This window comes from Drosophila yakuba, chromosome 3R, assembly GCF_016746365.2.
Source record: "Drosophila yakuba strain Tai18E2 chromosome 3R, Prin_Dyak_Tai18E2_2.1, whole genome shotgun sequence".
Classification (NCBI taxonomy): domain Eukaryota; kingdom Metazoa; phylum Arthropoda; class Insecta; order Diptera; family Drosophilidae; genus Drosophila; species Drosophila yakuba.
The window spans coordinates 10,083,229-10,107,690 of NC_052530.2; the positions used below are offsets into that span (position 1 = coordinate 10,083,229).

The 24,462-nt window shown below is 45.2% G+C and overlaps 1 protein-coding gene across 1 annotated transcript in view; it reads right to left on the reverse strand.

The window, feature by feature from the left end:
- LOC6536217 (irregular chiasm C-roughest protein-like) overlaps positions 1–16,715 on the reverse strand; it is a 68,755-nt gene extending 52,040 nt beyond the window's left edge. Inside the window, 1 exon segment of the mRNA XM_015192122.3 lies at positions 15,762–16,715. Coding sequence (XP_015047608.1) covers positions 15,762–15,873 — 112 coding nt within the window. The 5' untranslated portion in view covers positions 15,874–16,715.
- Between the last annotated feature and the right edge of the window lie 7,747 nt (positions 16,716–24,462).

The following is a 24,462-nucleotide window of genomic DNA, read 5'->3' on the forward strand; positions in this document are numbered from 1 at the left end:
TATTTTATATACACGTAAGTCTTTAAATTATATATACTATTGCAAATTACCAAACTGCTGAACTTTCGGCATCTTAAAGATAGCAGTTCCTCGCTATCCTTTTTCTAAGTGCAAGCAAGTGACACTAACTCTGCGACATCTTGTTGAAGGTGAAGTGGAGTCGCGAGGAGAATAAGAGCAGTGCGAGATGGCAAAAACAATTGCAGTACGAAAAAGTTTTATTGAAAAACATTTTAAATGTATAGAAGTTTGTTTGGCCCTGGTGCTTCAGCCCTGACCCTTTTGGCAGGACTCTGAAAACGCGCGCACGGAGGAGAAAGTTTTAGCGAGTACTCCACTCTCAGAACCGGGGCGACATTATTCATCATATTGTCACACACATGCCAGGGGGTGTCCTGATTGCAGGGATTCCAGTTGAAGGAACTGGCCACAGTTGTCGGTGCATTTGCCAGGATCATTGGAATGACCATTTACATTTCCATTTCAATTGGAAAGCTTTCGCCTGCAAACATGAATTTCACATGGAATTTAATTTGATTTGATTTTCATTTTGATTGCTTGTTTTTTGCTGACTTTTAACATTTTCCGATTAAATTAATTTGTGCAACCAAGGCAGAAATTTCCTGTCTGCCACAGAGCTTAATTTATGTCGTCCATTTGCCGGAATCCTGTTATTTTCGATGCTCATAAATTTTTCCGTCTAAACATCTGCATCATTATTTATGTGCATACGACTGGCATACGCATGTGTCGAGTGTCTCGAGAAATCATTCGGCTTCGATACATCTTACCATGGGTGTATCTTATTCTACCGCTTGTCGGCAATTTGTAGGCCGTACCAAATACCGATCAACATGAACTACTTTTCGATTTACATGCAGGACCTTTTGCTAATCCTGCAACCAACTCCATCTACGCCGTCCACTAGCCAGGACAGTTCAGCTCAGTTCGGTTCGGTTCTGTTCTTGGCCACATTTGCATTGTGCCCCAGCCATTGTGTGTGCGTGTGTGTGTGTGAGTGCATGTGGTTGATACTCTTTCAGTTGGCAGTCACCAGTTACCAACTGGCGGTTGCGGCACTGGTTTCCATTTTTGTGTGTTTTCCTTGGCCTCTCCCTTGTTGGCATGGCATTTGGCCAATTGTGTGGCATCGGAACCTGCTGAGTGGGGACAAACAAGATGGAGCCCCGGCGAACGGCAAACAGACAGGACGTGGGCTTTCCTTTTTGGCTCTCGCAATGCCGTTATTGTTATTCCTTGTTGTCCAAGGCCGAGAAGTTTGTTTGTGAGCCGGAATACTCGTATACTCATTGAAATGCATATCGAAGGGTCAGAATCTGTTTCCCTTGCTTGTTATTCTTCCGCTTACTACCTCTTACGCCTGCTCCGTAATCTTTTCCACTTCGCCTCAAAGACATTAATAAGGCAAAGATAAACTAAACGAAAAGAGCATTAAAATTTACTCACTGACTTAACCGACCATAAACACAACTCCACCCAAAACAAAAAGGATAACATCTGACCTACTGTAGCACACTTTACGGCTGACATTTGGTGAAAAGGGGCAGACAGGTGGAGTGGACACGACCACATGTTAAATAGACGCCGCGTTGGAGCATAAGCTCGCTTTTGGCCAGAAATCCCTTTTAATAGCAAGCGAAACGAAACGAAACGAACACGTAAATGAGCCAGCACATTACACATACGCACCGTGGACGGAGGAAGCATTATGCACTCGCTTTTGCCGGCCAGGAAAGTCCATTTGCTCCGGCGATAAATTAACAACAACAACCCAGTGGAGGGGAGGAGTGTGGGTGGGGGGATTGAGTCAAAGTGCCAGTTGGCCAGTCGGTCGGCGAGTCAATGAATGGAGTGAAATTACTTAATGGTACGAAATTGTACTTTGCTTAATTACTTGGCCACTGATACCACAAACACAGCCGCACACAAGGACACATATATAGCACACAGCACACAGCATATAGCATATAGCATATAGCATATAGCATATAGCATATAGCATATAGCACATAGCACACAGCTCACAGCAAAGCTTGTATGTCATTCATGCGTCGCAACGTAGTCGTGGGTGCCGTAAAAACAACTTTACGTATTTCGACCGAGCTCGTAAACTTAAGCAAGTGTGCGCTTTCGGGTGTGTGTGTGTATGTGTGTGGGTGTTGGCCTTGTTTACGACCCACCTCCTTCAGGTTGCCTTCCTGCCGCGGCTGCTCCTGCTGCTGTGGCTTAAATAATTCCTAACCTACTATTTAATTGGCACGCGTAAGCGATGGCGTTGCGCATACGCCATGTATGACATTTTAAATTGTTTATGAGCTGCCCGGGGCTAACTGAGCGTAAACTGCGGCCAGGGTGACAGTTAAAGGTTTTGCAGCAGCACACTAGAGCCACCACCACCCAATGGTTAATAGAATAAGGTCCTGACTGCCTGCCAGCCAAGCAGTTAATTGTTGGGAGAATTGCCGTTGCCATTGGAAAACGCGCTGGTACTTCCTGGCGCTGTCATGATTTGCTTGGGGCATTCGGGTTATCACTTTGGGTTAAGTGGTTCTGGTTTAATTGGCAAAGTTTTTGGCCAGCAGCAGCAGCTGGAGCAGCAGTCGCCTCACGGCCCGCTTGTTGCGCCCCACATCCGCTTGCGTTTAGCAGCGGTTTCCGGCCATTTTCCACCCTACAAAACCCTGTGTGTGCAAATATTTGTTCGCCAAACCGAACGGACGAGGGGCAGGGGGTCACGGGTCACGGGTGTGGAGGTGTTGCTGTGACATTGTTTGTACATGATTTGTTATGTGAAATGTACACACGAGGAGGACGCCGGCTGTCTGTGTTTGTCGAGGGGCTCGAAAATATTTTAATAATAATCATGCAGTGCATTAACTCTGGGCCGCCTTGTAATTGCATAATAACAATGTTCGTTTTCTTGTTTGCCCGCTGGCATCAAATCAATTTTGCGCTCGCTAAACCAACAATGAAGCTACGCAGGACCTTCCCCAATTTGGACATTCTGTGTGTGAGTGTGTGTGTTATTGGGTAAATTATTAAGGCCTCATTGCGTGTCACTACTGTCCGTTCGATTGTACATTGTGCCATTTTATTAGTTTCGAAATTTGGGTTAATTAAAAATTTATTTCGTAGTATTGTGCTATGCTCTGATTACCCACACACACACTCACACAAACACACACACAGACGAACGCATACATTAGAGCATTCTAATGACCATGTGTGCCTGCATTATGCTGTATGCTCATTGCATATGCCCATCCCTTGGCAAATGTTGCGAAATGCCATCGATTTTGCATTTCGGCCAAATTTATGTCGTTTTCATATTGAAATGGCCTTCGGGGGCGACTGGGTATGCGATTGGGATGGGAGCACTCTTATCGGGGTAATTAATATGAATTCATTGCAAATGTGTTGCATACTTAAGAGCTGGGTCGATACAGGAATAGGACATGTCCATATTTATGCGATCAATTTGCCTTTGAATCCCGTACAATGCCTAATACATTGCCAGCTGCAATTGCAGCTGCAGCAGGCAGTGGAGCTGGAACTGTAGCTGGAGCTGTATATGGAGAGCATTTTCCACCAGATATCACAAATCAGCAATGGCAAAGTAAACGGCTAACAAATATTTATAGCGAACGGAAGCAGCGAGCCGAGGAAGTGGAAGTGGAGCGCCTGCAATATTTATTACAAGTTGCATTCAGTCAACAAGCACAATGACTGCCAGGCGAAAACAAACAGCTGAAAGCAAGAGCACAGCAGTCTATTGCCATTCAAGGATCTGCCCCTGCAGTCGAACTTCCAACCTTCTAAACCCCCCAACTTCCAACTTCCACCTCCCATCACCCAGCCACCTAGCCCAATCCAGTCCAATCCGATCCGTTGCGAGCCGGGGCGGCAGTGCAGTGGAGAGAAATCATTTAAATAAAAGTCAATGTCATGCCATGTAACGAAGACAGCGAATAAATAGTCGCAGTCGGAATATCAGGCACTGAACTGTTCCCAGACATGCAAAAGGGGGCTTAGTTACGGTATGGGCTTCTTTGGGGGCTCTTGGCAAGTGGCTGGCACGAGCCAAGCCCAAGGAGAGGCCAACGACTGGAAGGCTCGAGACCGGGCCAAGAGACTTGGTAAACACGAGAAATATGGGGCGTATGTGTAATATGCGCGACAGCGAAAATTGTATAAGAAATGGGATTGCAGAACCGAAGCGAGGCGAGGCGGTCGTCGCTAAATAAATGTCCTCCCACTCGGGAAACAAAGTTCATTAATATGTTTGGCAAGCCAGCCAGTTTTTAAGTGAAGTTATACTGTAACAAATCATGTTTTAAATTTGGGTTTTCTTAAAATAATAATTAGACATTTCTCAAATTTTTTCTTCCTGTGCAGATCCTTGTTCTAGGCAAAAGCAAAAATCTCGGTCGAGCTGAAAGACATTTAATTTGGCATAAAAATGAGCCACGCTGACAGATGGCTCACAGATGATGGGGGAGGGGGAGTGGGTGGTCGCCTCCTTGCAGGTAGTCCTTTCCAACAAGGATGCTGACGTAGCAACGGGAGCGGGAAACGCCCGCACGACCGGGCTCACCCGGTCCAATGTATTTTCATTTTATAGGCTCATTAAATTACGCTTTATTGCCGTTAAAATAAAATATTATGTGATAAAAATAACTGCTCTTGGGCAGAATGAGCGGCGAAAGGTTGTCGCTTAAGAGACGGGCCATAAAGCGGCAAAATGAATAGAGCACATCTATGTGGTGGCTGGCTATATGGACCGATGCATCCTGCACTTCCTTTAATCTCACACAGCATGCGCAAAAATTGCCATCAAAATGTGGCCCGTTTGGCTGGGCAAATCTAGTTTCCATGTCGACCCATTTTGGGCGACATGTTTGCCGGGATAAATTTATTTCTCCGCTTTCACGCTTTTTCGTTGTTTTTAATTATTCCACTTTTGTTGTCTGGCCCGGGACTTTTTCTTTCTGTTTTTTGGATTTTGTCGGCTTGTCACATTTGAATGAAATGAATGAATGAGCCGGAGGATCCTTTTGGGCCGCAACGGGGGACCAGGGGCTGCACTCTGCCGGCACAGGATGTCAGGCCAAACTAATCGGATTAGTGTGTCCTACTCCTCGTTTTTTGAACCAACCCGAGACCCCTGCCCATACGCTTTGCACGTGTGACGGATGGGTCCTTGTTCACGGAGAAAGGATATTTGCAGGGAATGCGACTGGCGCTCGTTAGCCCAAGTGACCTCCATTCGGGACTCGGCACGTTTTAGTGTAATTAAAAAGATATCCGGGCAGACAGTCGGTTGATAGTGGTTTCCCAGTCAGTCAGGTTGGATACACCTCCAACGCTTTTCAACTGAAAAGATTTTTAGCACCCGAGGACGAAGTGACGTGACACGACTGCAGGAGGAAATTGTTGTCATTTCAAATGGCGAAAGAACATAATTTCTGACGTATGCGATTACGGAAACTTGCACTGCGCAACGGCTCACGAAAACGGAACGGAGCAGGACGACGGATTCCGTGGTGGATCCGGAATGGGGCAGGACAACTAAACCGTAGACAAAGGCCAAAACGAAACAAAAAGCGACAAGCAATAAAATGAGAAACCGCGCCACACTAAGGCTAAAGCCAGGCCAAAAGCACATCAATCAACGATGGTGCGGGGTCTCCACAGGATCCAGGATCGGGGAAAAACAACGAAAGGATAAGCGTATTGTGCGAGAACAAGTATTCGCCCTGTGTGCATTTGTGTGCTCTGTGCTGGCTCTCGTTCTGGCTGCTCCCCGAACTGCTGTTTGTTGTAACATAGTTTCATGCCGCACCGACGACCACAAAATACCTACAAGTCACGGGATCCACGGCATCCACTGGCCCCACTGGCGAGGATTGCGTGGTGGAGTGGGGGTTGCCACAAAGCGGGGGTGGCGCTTGCCAGTCAGTCAGTTAGAGAGACAGTCGGACAAACACGGGCATAAATATAAAATATGTACGTGCGTGTGTTGCGGTGCGGTGCGGTGCGCTGAACAAGATTAAAGTGTAGCCAGCTTGGGGCAAAAACAATAAAAAACTAAAGCCGAGCAGAATGGGGAATATCCTCAAAACACTTGCTGTAACCTCGGCACGTCCGGGAAAAATCTTGTTACAAATGAAAGTGTCACCAAACATGTGACTTTCACTTACGATATTAGCTTTCTTCTTATTTAAAAGCACTTGCAACACAGTTTCAAATTCAAATTGTAGCAATAAAGGGTAAAATATTACAAAATTCGGAAAACAAATTATAATATTTTTACTATATAATATAAATATTATAGGTCACTATTTCTATTAGTTTACTTTATTTTCCCATGTGGTTCACAGTAAGTTCACAAAAAAGCAATCTATATCATTCGACGCCGACCAGAAGAAGAGATCGCAGATCTCACTTATCGATCGATCTTTTTTCTCAACCGATAATATCGATGCACAATGGCTCCTTATATTCTAATATAATGTTCACACTATCGCTTTGTTATATTTAATCTTACTATGTACAATAATGTGGATATGTACAATAAGGTATTTCCACTATGTTCCTACAATATAAAATATTTCTTGAAAATAAAAATTGCTACATGGTTATACTTCTCTTTTTTGAAAGAGCTATTAGAAGCAAAGACCTTAAGACTGGCACAAAGTTCGAAAGACGAATGAAAAGGTTACCCAAAGCTAAGCTTGTGTTTTTGTGGCAACAACATTGTTGCCGCAACACAATTAAATGTGGCCATTTCATATTTAGTTTTCCATGTGTGTCCTGATTAAGATGGCAGCCACACACGAAAAAAGAGGGGGCAAGGGGATTCTGCTGTCCCAATACCTCCATCAGTGGAGTCCACAATTAATCTCTTCTGGGGGACATCACACACACACACACCAGCACATTGCTGATTCCTGTGGAAGATGCATGTGTGGGTATTATTTTATGGCTCATGGTAATTACAGGTGTCGCTATAATAAATTATCTTTGAATTTACTGTTTGTCGTTCTCATCGTTGTTCGTTGTTTGCTGTTGTTGTTGGCATTGTTAATGTGTTGTTGCTGGCAGTGCCTTTGCTCCTGTCACCGGAGGAGTCTTGTCACAGGATCCCTTGGCCAGGATAGTGCGAGTGTGTAAGTGTGGCAGTGTGCAGGTGTGAGAGTGTGAGTTGGGATAATTGGCTGGCCGACTGGTACTCCTGCCTGCTGGCCACCCGATGATGTTCCTGCTGCTGTTGCTGCTGCTGCTGTTGCTGGCAGCTCGCATGTCCTGGCATTGATAAGCTTTATTAAAAAGGATAATGAGCCTGTGGTTGTAAGCCTGCGCCAGTGTACGTGTGCCCGTGTGTAATGCGGTTTTGTAGTTTGTGTGTGCTGGCAACTGGCCCGTACATGTGTCCATTATAAGTTTCGCCGTTGTTTACGAGTTGTCGGTTGCTGTAGTTGTTAATAGTTATGAGTTAATGGAGTTTTTGCCGCTACCACTGTTTGTTTGCTGCCTTCCGTTTCCATTATTATTTTCGGATTATTATGATTACTTTTGTTTGGCCGCATAATCAAATTAACTGAATGCGAGCCCTGCCACTTCCGCTGCTGTTGTCGCTGACAAACGAGTTTATTTTTATGTATACATATACACACACATACACACAGTGATTCTGCCCTGTGAACACCCCTATAATTGCATAATCAAGCGCCCTCTTTGTGGCGCTAAAAAAATAACTTTTCTCAAACGACTTTTTGATGTGGCTGATTCCTGTTTGATTGGGTTACGCAAAGTTACACGGATACATATCGATCGATGTTTGGCCCAGATGTTATTCAAACAAACTACCATATTTCACAGCCAATAGCTTTTGAAACTAAATTTTGGCCTAAAGTTGGGAGCTAGAAACTGTATATCCTTGATAGATTAAGTAGTTTACTTTTACTTTTTACCAATTTAGAAAAAAGATTTCCTCTCTTTTTACCAAGAATCCTCTTTTCCCTAATAGTCCTCAACACTTTTCCTTTCTGGTAGATGGAAAATATTAGTTTGGCTCCTCATTTGGTGGCCCAGTTAGTTTCATCGGCTTTCCATACCATTGGACTATTGATTTTTGGGTCTGCATGTTGTGTCTGCATTTCAACTGGAATTTAAATGGTTTTCGAACCCGAAATCCTGTCGAGAAGCACGTTTCGAATGCACTTCACATGCAGCGCATTCGCATTCGCTTCCGCTTCTGGATTTTATGGACTTACGTCGCCATTCACCGTCTGAGTGCCGCTCGGGATTAAAGTGTCCAAGTCGGATGGCCGAGCACCAATGGGCGGTTCAGATGGTTAAGTCGGCTTGGATGGTTTCGGGTGGCATTCAATGCAATGGGTGCTGCTTAGGTGCTTAGTGCGGTTTGGCCAGGAGTGACAAGTCTGTTCGGTCTGTTTATGCATGTGCTGAAACGGCAATTTAATGAGCGCGCCAGGCGTAATCCTCCCCCGGCTTTTGCATTTTGCGGAGCGGTTCGCAGCGCGCGACGTTCAAGGATGTTCGCCTGCCACTCGAGGCGAGCAGGAAACGGAAATTACTTTGCAAACACTTTGCACCACCTTCGCTCCGTTCGCTTAACCCTCGGGATCCTAGCGTGGCGAACGCGGCGGTGGTGGTGCCCGGATTGCTAGGAGTGCTAGGAGTGCCAGGAGTCAAGTGAAGTCAGAAGGGGTGTTGAGGGTTAGGAGGGTTCGGAGGGTCAGGAGAAGGTCCTGCCTGCCGTCTTGCGTCATTTTCATTTTCTTCACGCTATTCCAGCCGTTTGCTCCGTTCAGCCCTTTTTATGGCCAACGGCAGTATGAAATATGAATTGCGGTTACTTCAAAAATCTCCTTTCGCCTTGCCTGGCTATTTCGCCAGGAGCGCCACGGGCAACAAAAATCAACTGCATTTAACTTTGTTGTGCTTTTTCGTCGTAGTCGCTGCTGCTGCGGCACATTGCCATTTTATGGCTAAATCCACTTTGGCAACACACACACACACACAAATACACTAGAGCACAATTTCGGATGAGGAAGTGGAAGGAAGGAAACAGGACACAGCCAGGTGGCCGAAAAGGGGCTTCCACCTATGGCTTATTGAAACTTGTTGTAAGTTAAGTTATGGCCGAAATGCTGTTGGCTGCTGCTGTTTCACTACTCACATGCCACATTGTGTGTGTGAGCGTGTGTGTGTGTTAGTGAGTGTGAGTGTGAGCTTGGGTTAAAATTACCTTTAAATTGAAAATTATTGTATGTGCGCGCGCTCGACTCGCACTCGAATCGCAGCTCCTCCAAACGCTCACCTGGCTGAAACATAAATTTCTGTGGTTTCTGCCGCAAATTGCGTCGGGTGTTGGATGTTGCATGTTGGATGTGGGGCGGCAACTGCCAGTGGGCCGGAGAATTACTTTTTCAATTTTAGACTCTCTCAGCGGCAGGTAAATGAATTAATGTGTGGGAGGAGGACATCTTAATTTATATTCATAAACATGGAGGGGCTGGTTCCACCGCAGAGATTTAGAGTCCTGCCTAAGAGATTTGTGGCATAGACAGTGAGCAGGAGAGTGCGACAGTGTGGGACACCAGTTGTCCTTTTGTCAATTTTCAATGGCTTTTAAAATGATTAAATTTCATTTTGTGAAATATGCGGCTGTGACAGGCGGACAATCAGTGAGTTTTGGAAGGCGGAGGAGGAGCAGCTGGCTATTGGTTTCGGTTCGATTTGTTTGACAAGTTTATTAAAAGAGCACGCTTAAAGTGTCCTCCTCCTGCACCAAGTTGGCCATAATTCCTGGTCGCCATGCGGGGTTCAAGAGTTTTGAACTTGCGGCGGAGCCTGTGACACTTTCCACACACTTGGCTCTTTTGGCAAATTGTCGTTCGCCTCGCCCCGTCCACAAAATCTGGACTCTCCTCACGGACTTGTTTGTTTGCCTGGCGGGCTCGTAAATAAATCATTTGATAACTTGACGCGCTGCCTTTCGCCCTACCAACAGCCCCGGAAACTTCCCCGCCCACGCATCCTGTATCCTGCGGTCAAGGACTCACCTCAAGCAACTGGCGACTTGTCCGCCGCCACAAGATATTGTGATTTATTTGCTTTCACTTGGCTGTGACGTGACGCGACGCAGGGCAATATCGATTGGGCTTAGCTTTACGAGCTACACGGACCAAACATTCAGTTGCCACTTTGTTCTTCTGGCCTTATCTGTGCCAACTTTTGGCGCAACGCAACGCGGTGGGGAAAAGCGGGAGAGCCTCGTTAATTTTCACTGATACTACGGGGTAAAGTTCGGTCGGACATTGCCGGGGCAACCGCTCGCAGTTTCAATTATCTAAGTCCCTTCTTTCATGTGGCTGCCGACAACAATTTGCACTGGCTTTTGGGGCTGGCCAGCACGCCAAATAGTTTGAATTCCCCCAAATAGATTTCCACTGTCGTGGTCGAAAGACGCATGCGAACTGGCTCATTTGGGGAAAGCCTAAAACTTTTGGCCAAAAACACCGAAAGGTACGGCAGGCGGTTCGTATAAAACTCTTTAAGCTTTTCCGGTGAGGCAAAACATAGGTCAACGACAAACATACAAGGTTTTCCACTTAGACTCGGGTAGGGGGATCAGGTGGCATACGGCCGCTGTCATAACCGAATCAATATGACTGCCGGCAGTCGTCAGGTGCAGGTGGCCCGAACCCTGAGCCAATCAGCTATTAATAGAGCCGAGAATCAGCTTAGACGGCGGACTTACCGGACGGTGAAACCGTTCAGGACTCGCCACACACGCTTGACCCTTAAGAAAGCGGACAATTTTCTATTTATAATCAGGTTGAAACGGAGACCTAAGCCTCGGCTTTGGCTGCTTCTCCTTACCCTACTTCACCACTGGCACGGGGATTAGGTATTTGAAAAGTTTCTGACCCAAAAGGCTTTGGCATGCGAGTGGGGTGTGTGTTAATGGAGGAGAGGCAGGATGAGCTGGAGGAGTTGGAGGAGCTGGAGGCCCCGAGCAGGAGTCCGAAGTCAATAGACAGAGATATATCTTCTCTCGGACCGGATTTTGTTTGCCTGACTTTGTTGCCACTTGCCAACAATGGCAACCTGTCCGGACCGTCGTTTTGGTCCCTGCTTTCATACGGATTTGCCTATTTGCCTGAATGCCCATTATCGTCATCTCCATCATCGCCATCAGACCCGGCTTGAGCCCTGGTTTGAGCCCCTAACCTAACCCCTTTTTGCGTTTTTGATCTATGCCCCAAAATCCAATGGCTCACATACAGACAAAAGTTTCCAGGCGCCACAAACTTTTCGGTGGCTCTGCCGTTCGAGTTTCCTCTGCCCTCCACTTCTCCCAACGCTCAGTTGTCATGGCAATTTTGAAAGGAGATATTCAATTTGGCTGTTTCCTCGACTCCACATAATACTTTCTAAGCAGTTTGAAGTTTTAGGGCCACTTTAAATGGCCACAAATTGTTGTCAGAATGCCGATGCTGCAACTAACTTAATCAAATTAGCTCAAGCATTCGGTTCACTGCATGAAAATGATCAACTCATTAACAAATATAAGTTGGTCCTGTGATGGGAAAATTTCTGTTCAAGTTTAACAAGATTAACCGGTGAAAAGTTGTGATTTATTTTGACCCTAGCTGCCCCAATTGAATTTGCCAGTATTATTCTTGGCAAAGGCCAACGAAGGGATCCCAGGGGGAAGAAGTGACTTAGGCCACGGTGCTCTAAGCCTCTGAGTTGGTAAAAATTCAAACAATATGGCCAAAAGCTCATCAAGCGCATCAGTGGGTCTTAGCCTGGTCCAAAGCTGACAGCATCTTAGCCGGAACGAGGAGCCGAAAAGCCGGAACAGGAGCTGTGTCTGTGGCTATGGCTGTAGCTGTGGCTGCCACCAAATCCATTTTGGCAGCCGGGCGGCTGGAGGTGGAGAAGGTTGCCTGAATGCAAGGTAGTGAAATTTACAATTTAAAATGCATGCATAATGAATGTTGTTTGCTGCCAAATGGCTTTCGGGCAAGGGGGGTGCAGGCCATCGGGGGTATTACGACCATGACCCAGCACCCAGCCAACGGGAGTTGCCCCTTAGCGTCGGCTGCCCCCTGGCCATGCAACATGCAGAGCGGAACAAAGAGCACATAACAACAACTCAACTCAACTCGGTCGACTCGACTTCAACTGCAGCTGGAAAAATCCTTAATCTGTGCGAAAATTTAGAGGAGCGCTGTGAAATTGGGTAACGCAACGAGGACACTAAGAAAAATGCAGCACATCCTTAAATGTTGTACCATTTCTGGCAAACTAAAAGAGAGTAAAATACTTTAAATATTCAAAATTATACGGCTCGACATATATATATTTAAATATGACTTAAAGAGACCAATATAATTTCTCCCGTGCATGGAAGTTTGAAAAGTTGAGAGGGGTGGAGGACATAGTAGTTGGATGAGACCATGACTGGCAGCTGGATAGATGCTTCCTTTGGCCTTTGCTTTGTTTTTTGGCTTATTTTGCATTAGAAAAGCACCAAGTCCGGGGGACTTGCAGGGGGTGGAGCCACCACCCACTACTCCTGTGTGTGTGTGTGTGTGCACATATTTGCCCGACTTTGTTTGCCAACACACAAACACTCACACACACATACGCATAAACGCACCCAGTAGAACAGCTACGGTTGAAAAATTTGTGCATAATTTTGCTAGGCGAAAATATGCTTTGGGCCTTGAGGAGACCAGAAGCAGGGAAACTGGGAAATCGATGACAGGACACATGGCAAGCAGCAAACTCCCACTGGGATCCCTCCTTACACTTGCTTTGTTTGCGGATTAAGCTGCCGGGGAGCTGTTGTCCTTTCTCTCCTGGCGGCGGCATTCAGTTCTATTCCCCGTTCTCATCTGCATCCTCAATTGAGCTCGAAATGTTGCGTTCTTTAATTTAATTAGGCGCGTGCCGCAACAGGAAGCTGTTTGCAATCAGGCGTCGTATACAAACGCACCGACCTCACGAGAATATATGAATGTGTGGGTACTTACATTGTGCGCAATATTTTCATTACGTGCTCGGTACCCTTGACAACCTCTAGCGACAATTTCCACCATATTTTTCCCTTTTCTCCACGTCCCGATTTTCCTTAATTGTAGCACACACGTGACAACGATTTGTTTTTTCTTCCCAGCGAATAGTTGTACCGATTTTCGTTTACTTGAGTCCTCACCGCAATATAATACTATACACATTAAAAGTTAAGCCCTTGTGTAAGGAGTTTTTGTCATTAAACTGGCAGAAATGTAACCGCGATTGTTGCCATTTCATTTTCGTGTTATTTGATCTAACTGAGCAGTGAAAACTATAACCTTTTATGTCACTGGTTTGGCGGGATTTCGATTTAGCCAAACTGTTTTGATAAAGTCGTGGCCTTCATTATTTTAGTGACTCATTAAAAGTGGCCACCCAAGTTGTCTTGGAGCTTAAGTTTTCCGAACGAAACTTTTTCGATTTTATGGGCTGCGAGTGATATGGCTTCGATTTCCATTAAAAGTCAGCTGTTTGCAGGCACTCTCACATATGTGATAGAATGATACGGGATGCTCCGGACACATCGGAGCCCATTAAACACATTCCAAAATTGAAAAGTCATGTTGAACTTTTTAGCTCTGCTGCTTTTTTGGCCAGTTTGCATGATTTGTATTTATCTGGGGGAGTGGAAAGCTCTTATCGGCCACAGTTGAGATAGAGGAAAACTTTCAGTTTGATTACTTAAGAATTTGGTCAATGATTTCGAATAAAGTCGAATAATGGTGCAAGGATTTTCGGATTCGCTCAAACACACACACAAACAGACACACACACACACTCACTCATTCAGAGCGGTAATAAATTTCCGCCTGCTTGAATGGCGGAGCAAGAAGAGAGGGAAACAGACACAGACATACGTGCGAAGTTCGCAGCACCATGATGTCCTGGCCATTATCCTGCATATAAAGTCGTTCATTTCCTTGTTGTTTTTTGGTCATTCCTGCTTTGATTTGACCGTCGACAATTTCATTGCTCCTCCGCACCCCGCTGTGTGTTACGGCCATTGTATTGCATACATAATAAATTTTATGAAACGTAAATTTTTATTGAGACCAATTTTTGTCGCTGCCATAAAAGCGAAGAACATGAAAGGAAAAGCTCGTTCCAATCGAAGCGAATGTTTTATTTATAGCGCAGCTTCAATTCGGAAATTAATTTCGCATTAACTATTTTCGGTGTTTGGTGCCATATTAGAGGCGAACACAAACAGCAGTATTAGAAATGCTCGTTGGGTAAACAACAAATGTTGTGAGTGCTTCCAGTTTTCTCCCACCCCTTCCCAAAATCCCGAAAACATTTCAAATAGTTCGAATTAGCAAAACAATACAAATGGAGAGCAAACAGAGAGCAAAGACAAAACATAAACAAGAACACAAACACAAATAGAAGAGCCCCCAATTCGAATTTGCTGCCGTAAATGAAAATGAAAATATTGCGAATCAAACGAGGCGAACTGAAACAAAGCCAAATGAAATGAAAGGGACTTCGAACCGTGCGACCGAAATCAAATGACAAACGTTGGTCCCATCTGCTGATTTGTGATGGGCAAATAAAAGAAAGAAAATGCTCCCCGAAAAACAAGCCAACAAAACTATCATTTACGTTGCCTCATTGTTTTGCATGCCCAAAATGCTTTTATGTGTGAGCCAACGCTGCGTATACGTAATCCCCATGTGAACTTGCCATTAAATTCGGCATTTAGATTTGCACAGGAGAGGGTGGTGGCGCTGGTGGTACTGGTGGTGGTGGCACAAACCAATTGTTGGAGAAAAATGATGGAATGCCCACTTACATTTAAAACCAATTGGTTTCAGTAATTGCCTTAAGCCCCTTTTGCCTGATCCCATACGATTATGGGATTACACTTGTGAGAAAACAACATTCAGGATAATGGCGAATGCATATTAATAACAAGCAGTAATATTTATTAAAACGATGCCTGTTGTTTCGCTTGCCCGCATTTAAAATTCACCAGCGATGCTGTAAAGAGCTGAATTGTTAATGAAATAATGAATATATATGAGTTTAAAGGCTGAACGATTTAAGCTGCTTTCACGCGAGTAATTATATTTCAATTACATGCAGACAACGCCAGCAGAACTCCCACTGACTCCCACTGACCTAGATCACCTCTGAACTCCTGCGGAAAATGTTCAAAAAGATATTGAACTCATCGACTTACGGCTCATTAGCACGTTTCTTCACTAAAAGGGGGGAGAGTTTGGAGAAAGAAGTGAGGAATTGCCAGACAACTTGATTGAACTTCAATAGGCTCTAAGATGGCTGCTCCTTGGAGCTCGAGATTAATGCTAATGTGACAACTTAATCGAAAGCCATTTACAAGTCATGTCAAGTGGAGAGCGGCTCACTCTCTGTATCCATGGCTCTAGAGCTCGTTATTATGACAGGACCTCAAAGTGGGGACGTGGGATGTAGGCTGAAGTCAGGCTTGGTAGCATTGGGGCATGGGGGCATGGGGGGATGACGACGACAAATCCATAAAAAAGCACGTTAAATATTTGCATTAATTCCGGGCGCTGGCTGATAAGTCCTGGATGCTTACAGCTAACAGCTAACAGGAAACAGGAGACAAGGAGACAGGGACTGCTGTTGACACTTACCCGGCAAACAAGATGTGACTACGATGCCGATAAGGAGCAATAGTTGGGCCATCTCGGTGCTACTCCTCCTGCTCCTGCTCACGCTCCTTTTGCTCCTGTTTTGGCTGCTCATTTTGCCAGCAAGTCGTTTCGTCCTTATCACTAAATGCGTTACTTTGTCAACGACTCGAGTTCTCGGGCTGTTTTGTGTGGACGTTAGGTGGGGCTGACTGCTTACTGCCTGCTGCCTGCTGACTTTGACTTTTACTGCACGACTCACTCGCACTTGAATCTCAGTGTTCACGGCTCAATTTTGTGTAACGGCTATCACTTAGGTGTGTTTATGGCTGGGAGAACCGCAAGCGGCGATCTTGCTGTGCATAAACAATAAAAAATATAGCAAAATGTAGGCCCGAACTGTCATGACAAAGAAAGCGTAACCCGAACTGCCAAGTGATTTGTTGCTCGATTAGAGAAGTTCTGCGATATTTGAAATTTGATGCCAATGTTACGGTGGATCAAATGGAGTTAATTGGAATCCTTTCGGGAAATATTATTTTACGTTTCGCGCCGCACTTTTTTTTGTTGATGGTGTCTTGTTCGTTAATCAGAAATTTACACAATCCCGAATGGATGAAAGCACAGTGAAAATTTCAATCAAAACTTTACTCTCTTTGTCTGTGTGTTGGTGTTGCTGTCTTTTTGGTGGCTTTTACTCGAATTTTGTTGTTTGTATTTTTTTATTTTTTTGCTTTTTAGCGCTCGTTAACTCCAGCGTTTCGTTTTGCGTCTTTGTTTGTTCCGTTTTTAGTCTTTTCGCCGCCTTTTGTTTTCGCAATTTTTTTTGCTCAATTTTTAATGCAATTTCCACGCTTAACTGCACTTTTTGCCATTTCGTTTGTTATTCCTGTTTCTTCTGATGTTGCTGTCGCTGTTTCTGTTGCTGTTGCTGTTTCTGTTTTTGCACTGCATTTATTTACACGAAATACACTCTCACACACACAGGCACAAGCTCAAGCAAACGCACACAATGGCAGGCGACCGGAAACAGACAGAGACAAAATATGTACACAATTTGCAGCGCTCTCGTTCCCTCCGGTGCATGCCAAATGCCAAATTCAAATTACTGTTGCAGCTATTCCAGTTATGGTTCAGTTATCGTTCGCCTTGTTCCAATCCTGCAAATCAGATCAGAGCGCTCTGGTTCCTCATCAAGTGGCCTTTGTCCTGCCCGAGGACTCAAAACAGCGAATTTGCGAATCTGCGGATCTGGACTCGGGATCTAGCTGTGGACTCTGTCAGGAGTCGAGCCCTCGCATCTTCCTCAAATGTCTGAAAAAGCAAGAGCAGAACAATATCAGATTAGTTTCTAATTGGTTGTTTAACACTTTATAGTTTTATCTATTTATAAATCCTTAAATATAGACATAAGATTAATGTTCCTAAAAATATGCTGTATGCTAGGAGCTGGCTTATTTTTGAGGCTTATGCTGAGTGTGTAAGCACGAGCCGTTCTTCATTTCTAATTTTCTTTGATGATGCGGGGCTTTTGCATAAAATATTAGCACATTTTCGGCTTTTTCTCCACTCGCAGTGCCTTGCATAATATATGTGTTCTACATGTGGCTAAGATTTAAGGATATCATTGCATCAGACAGACGGATAATGCGTCACCTACGCAGCTAACCATTTCTCCTTAACTTCCTAAATGACTGCCGTGTGTCTGAACTGCGTACCGAATTGCCTCACCTCCACCCACTACATAGCCCTTGTCTTTAGCCTTTGTTCCCGGGCTGCAGCCCATTATTATGCTTTATTTTCCGCTTGACACCTTTGGGCTGCGTTGCGCATTTCCCATCTGCACTCACTGTATACATGTATGTGTGTGTGGGTGTGTTTGCACGCGTGTCTGTGTGGGTGCCCAACCACGTGGCATTTATGCGCGACTTTTTCCCATTCGCATTCAGCGTTTTTCCCCGGCTTGGCCGACCTGGCCGAAAGGCTTAGCCAAGGCTAAAGCGACCGCCCCGAGCTGCGTGCAGATAGGGGCGAGTTGGGGGGTGGGGAGTGGGGAGTGGGAAGGTGCGAGCTGGATGCTGAATGCTGGAAGGGTTGTACACTTTCTTATCAACATGCACGTCGACGTGAGGCAGAGACGTCATGTCGTCGTCTGAATTGAAATTTATTATTCTGCTTTGTCGTGCATGTGTGTGCGGGGGGTCCCGCTTTCCACTTTGCCCCACACTCAGGAAAAATGCTCTGGTGGCAAACAAAAATATTCCATGTCCATTTTCCATGTTCAAATAGATTTTTAAAATAAATATGTTATGACCGTAAGCTGTTTGTTTACCTTTCGATAATCTTTGTAATTTTTTAAGTGTTTTTGTTTATTTTAAAATTTAAATTATTTTAAGTGCACTCTCTTCGCATTTGGCTCCCCTTTTGCCGCACTCCTTTTAAGCAGTTTTGTGAGTGCCAGGCACTTTTTTGAGGCCCGTGTGTGTGTGTGTGTGTGTGCGTGTGCGTGTGCGCCCCCTCGAAAGACCTCTTTTCAAGCATTTAATATTTTTCTTTTCTCTCGACTTTTATAATTCTTCGTTTTTTTTTAGCCCAACCATCCCCAGCCAGTGCTGTCTTGCTTTTACTTTTGTTAATTGCTTTTCATCTGGGGTAAGCTGGGAAAATGTCTGGGGGCAGCTTTGATGTGCGACCTTTCATTGAGTCGAGCTTGTTGTTGGTGCTTTGGGGTCTCGCACTTAGGGATATTGTTCACATGTCTCAATTATCCTTTTGATTTTGCACACATGAAAGCGCCCCTCCGAAGTTTTGCGCTTTTGTTGGTCCAATTTCAAAGCAAAGTGCGGCCAGCAAGGCAGGGAATGGGGAAGGAGGCTTATTGCTTTACACAGGCCAGTTATTATTAAAACGTTGTAAACCGAAACTAACAGGTTTGAATTTCTCATTTCCTGTTCGCCGTTTCGGGCTCCCAGAAGGCAGGCAATAAAATCTGCATAATTTAAGCATTTACTTGGTATGTATTATGTGTGAGATATATATCGGACCCTTCCCGAGAAACAAATGGTCACAGACGTGTCAAGCTTCTGGTTCTTTTGACCAGCGGGCCGAGCAAAAAAATGGAATGATATTGTATCTAGTTTGTTTTGCTGGTTCTGCTGACACTTGCCTTTTTTGTTGCTATGCACGTTGCAAAAAGTTAAGTAAAAATGGCGTAAACAAGGCGAAAGAAAAGCAGAGTTGGAAATTATGCAAAGATTATGTGCGTTGGAGGTGAGTGGGGGGATCCTTATTGCGGGATCCTTGGATGCCAGATAGAATGAGCAAGTTAACTTGTCGCCGTGGTCACGACTGCTGGGTGTGTGGGTAGGTGGGCGAGGTGTTCCGGACCAGGAGGAGCTCTAAGCCCAGCACCAACTTAAGTCGAGTGACATGTAAATCTAGCCTCAGGTTGCGGCCACGGCAGCTGCTGCTGCTGTTGCTGTTGCTGCTGAAAAAGAGTTGCGGGCAAAAAACAGAGCCGAGATGATGATGATAATGCGGTCGTTCCAGCCCCACTCTCAATTCCCATGCCCCGGCAATCTCACCGCCCATTACCATCCACCATGCCCAGGAGCCACGTTTTCCTTTCTGAAAATCAGTTAAATGAGTTTGTTTACATGTTACGCCGCTGTGGCATTTTTTTTTCCATTCCGCCAACGACTTTCAAGCAGGGGCGGTAAAACGAAATAATAACAGGAAAACTTTACAGTACGAAAGGCCACATACCCTTGAAAAATGTCCTTAAATGACATTTTGATTTATTTAAAAATATAATTTGTGTATGCTGCATATATACGTTTCCTTACATCAGTAATTCAAGATTGGCAAATGTTTGATTCAAGTGCTTACTATCAATTCTTATTAATGTAATTTTCAATGGCATGTTTAAAACACATATGATATGATGAAGAAGTTCAAGGATTATACCCTCTGCCAGGGTATGCAAAGCGAAAATACTTTAAATGTATGCAAAGTGGCGGCTTGCAGGACATGGGGAGGGGTGGACGCCTATAAAGGACCCAGGAAGCGGCGCGACATTGTCTGGACGCCGTTTTTCTGCGGAAATGGATGTAGGGAACGGTCCCTATACAATTTACTTTGGTAACTCGATATACGAAGTCGGAGTCGCAGGCCTAAAAGTATGCAGCATATAATTTGCGTTTGTTTGCCGCTGCTGCTTTATGTAATTTGCATGTAAACATGTGTTTCGCATTCGTGCGCGTGTGTTGGTGCTGGTGTGTGTGTGTGTGTGTGTGTGTGTGATGGTGTTGGTTTGTGTTGGCCTTCTGGCAACACACAAACACTCAAGCTGCAAAAATTACGCCCAACATCAAATGATTTTGTTTAACATATTTTGTTATTAAGTGTGGAAATGTGCATATTTCGCTCCACGGAATATTCCCTTCTGCAGTTTTTTGTTTGGGTTTCACCCCGCTTTCACCCATTCCACATAGCCATTCCTCTTCAGGATTCCCCGCTCCGTTTGCTGTTCGTGCCTGCAGTAAATTTCCGTTTGCCATCTTTCAGGACGAGGCAGCCAGACCTGGCATACTTCACTTGAACTTTGTGTAGCGTGAACTTCTTAAATTATTGGCCTAGACTCTATATAAACTGCAGGCCCGGTGCCGCAAACGCCCCCAAAGTTCAGTTTCGGCACCGGCAATGGGATTTTCCCAAAGGGCTGGCGAATTATGTTTTGCCAACTTCCTAACTTAGTTTGCGGCCTGATTCGACCTGCTCCTGCTGCCTTTTGACAATTGACAGTTCGATGGCTCGATGAAGTTTTACCAATTAGCCCCGGCTCAACGCCCGATTCCCGCTGGTTTCTTGACTGCATTACGTGCGGCTATTTGTTTGCTCCTCCTCTAGTTCGGTATTGTTTTCTAGCCACCACAACAGCTTGGAGAGGAACGCACGGCCATTGGAAAAAGCATAAACCACATACTCGTACACATGGTTGATAGATAAACAGGGGGACGACGGACGGACATTCACTTGCACTGGGCCATAACAATTTCTTTGGCCCACATCCACATCCATATCCACATCCAGTTCCAGACGTGGCCGTACTTCCTAATGCCGCTTGCGACGCTCTGATGCAGCCCAATCAACGTAGCTGCAACATTATTGTTGTAAGTCGGAGCAGATACCATTCCCCTCCTTAGCTTTCACTGCGAAAAACTGGGAGGGTACTTAAATTACTAAATTTGGATTAAGGATAGATATCCTTAACTATTTTATGTCGTGGTATACAATTATGGCGATAATGCCATATATCTCCCAAACTTTAAACTCAGCTCTTTATTGTTAAACAGAAACAGCTAGTTATTTGGAAGGGATTCGTTTTTCCTGAGTGCAGCTTTCTTGCAAGGGTAGATGTGCTTAAGTCGTTCTGCCATTTCCATTGCTTTGCCAACGAGCATTTCAATTGCTTTTGCTGCGGTAGTAAATACAAAGTGTTAAATGCCCGGGGCTTACGGGCAGGAGAAGGCATAAGCTAAGCAAATACTGCTGTACGGCTATATATACCCCATATTAAAACTCAAATTCAAACTGCAACTTCAGCTCCGTCTGCTCCCAATCCCCCATTCCAATCCCGATACCAATCCCAATCCTATTTTGAATCCAACTTGAAGTTAAGTCCAAGTCGCCGCGCCCGAACAAAGGCGTCGTATTCATTTCTTATTTAAACTACCGCTTGTTGTTGGATGGTTCACCCAACAGATGGATGGATGGATGGGGAGATGGTCGGGTGGTTGGATGGTGGGATGGTTGGATGGATGGATGGATGGATACCAGGCCATTAGATCCATGACTTGGCTGCTTGCCTTTGCTTTTGCCGGCACATGGAGTTTTATTTATCGAACTGTGAATAAATATTTTGCCGTACTTGAGGCACCTTCAAAGGGGTTGATGTTGGGTAGCGAATGAGCTAAGCGCCCTGATCTCCTGCAAGTACAAGCCGCATACTTGGCTTCAATCGACAGACCAGCCTCGATTCTGCAATTTGCAGTTTGCAGTTTGCAGTTTGCACTTCCCAGCTCACAGCTCCCAGTTCCCACTATTGACTGTAGTAATGTGTAACCTAATTCTGCGGCTGGCTTAAATGGTTTTACCGTCTATTGACTTTCTGCGCCTCCTCGATTTTAGGCCCAAAGCCAACTCTGCCCTCGCCCCCCTTCTGGGTCCCTGGGCTCATCTCATTACGGCTTCGGCTCATCAAAGGGGCAGAAAAGGAAAAAGAAAATACCACCTAGATATCTCAGTCCTGCCTCAATTCCCCGTGTCCCCGAGTACCCACCCATATATCTCTGAGAATGGCACAGCTGCTTTCATTAGAGCGACGGAGCTGTGTGGGAGGAGCAGCAGGATGAATCGTTCACAAAAGGCCCTTCAGCTTTATCGCTGTAATCAATTGTCTGCATTTGAATAGTTGACAACCGATTTATGGACCATTGAGTGAGCAGCAAGAACGCCGATGACTGAAGGCGCTGGCAATGGGAGGCGAGAAGTACGGAATGACTTGGTGGGCGGTTGCCGAGCAGTTCATTTCTTTTGTACTTGCGGTCGAGCGTTTGCCGCCCCTCCACCATTCGATCTTGGACATTTTTTCTGCCCTGTGTGGCCAGTATCCTTTTCGGAAATCAAGTGGAATGACCCGCACGGTCTGTGTGTTTTTTCCCCATCCCAAGTCCAAGGCACAGCTACCCCGAAATCCCCGAAATGCCCTTTGTTGAAAACTTCTGTTTTTGTATGTTTTACGTAATTTCGCCAGGCAGAAAAAGAAGAAGAAGACTAGCCGGAAATGGCTAGGAAATTGAGCCAACAATAACAGCAGCCCGAGTGGGAGCCGCATCAGCATCAGCAATAGATGATGCTGATGCCAGTTCAGCACTCCAGGACTCCAGAACGCCAGGACTCAACGGCAATAAGAATAATAACGAAAATGTCAGCCGGAGCAGGAGCGTCTGTCATCAGTGTGTCCGTCGTCAGTTGTCAGTTGCCTTGGTATATGCTATGGTATGGTATGGAATTCTATGGTATGGTACGGCCAGTGGCCCAGATAATGTACTGCCAAGTGTTTCTGACCTTTTTCCCTTTCTCTGCCATTTCGTTTCTTTGGCCGCCTTTTCTGGCCTTCTCTGCCTTCGTTGGCCATTTCATATTTTTGGTGACACATCCTATTGGCACTTGTCCTTGCGCCTTTGCCGTCCTGGTTTCGCCGGCTTCAAATTATTTAAAACTCAATGCAAATGAAATGGCCACAACGTTCAAGGGACCCTTCACAATTGGGTTCAAGTTCAAGGCATTACCATTAACGCTAACTATGCGGTGCTTAAACTCGTCCTTTGTTTGCACAGCATTAAGGGGTTTTGTACGGAGTCAAGTAGCAATTACAGTGAGTATTGCAACTTAAGGGCTAACCGTCTGTTAGAGCTTTAAAGCGGATTGGCAAAAGTATTTACTGAAAATCCATTTGAGCGATTGCGGGAGTATTTGAACATCTTACAGTGGCAAACACTTGAATACTTTATAACTTAAATTGAAGACCTTAGTGGGCAAATAAATGGTAGTAGCATTTTAATTGCTTCATTTACGTGTAAGGTATTAATCTGTAACTCTGCCATGTAATTTGTACTTGATACTTGATTGCATTTAATTGACCCAGTAATTGACGATGGAAATGGATATACAGAACAGCTGGCTCCATTTCACGTAATCAGCCACGAATCGCATTCACCTGAAGGCGCCTACTGCTGATGATGTATTCAAAGTTATCTTATTAACTTTGTTCAGGCAGAGCGGGAATATCCCTTAATGGTTTTTCCAATCCCAATTGAGGTCAACTAGCGAATAGGTTCAGCTAATGTGATCACAGCTTCCGACGGAACGGATTCGTGGTTGCCAGTATATGCATAAGTGCTCGCTTTAAGCGCCACGAGACGACAACTTGCCACTGCAACTGGAACTGGCAACTGGCAGCCTTCTGCATTCTATTCTCATCAATTCCACTCGTCAGATGCGGGCGACACACAAAGTCACGCCAGATACACCAGATGCACCAGATCCACCAGATACACACTCACACACAGTCGCACACACACACTACTGCTCACATGTGCACACGTCCCGTGGGCATTTACTTGCCAGGCTCTTGGCACGGCTTTGCATTTGGGTTAATGTAGTATTTGTGTCTCGTGCAATGCAAGTCGGCAGTCTAAGCCCCCAGTCAGCTCCAAAGTCAGCCAGGAGACGGGGGTTCCGCCTCCTAAGTCCTGAATGGGCAAAGGGCGGGGCGGCAGCGGCGGGTATGCCCTCCGAAATGCCATCAATATTTTGACTACCCGCTTCAAAACAGGTTGATGATTGGTAATGAATATGGGATTTCTAACCCCTTTGGGTTATATCACAATGGCCTGTATGCCCAATCCCCCGTTTGCTACCAGCGACGCCGCCTCTGGATCATTGCATTGCGGTAACGGGCACATTTTGTCAGCGGCCTGGAAAGAAATGCACTGCACGTTGTCAAGAAAAATATGTCAACGTCTTCCTCGCTTTCGCTTAGATTGGCATTGTCATAAAATGCCGTGCCACATACGGAATATAAGAATATACGAGTATATACATATATGTATATGTAAGTGTATATATGTATGTGTAGAGC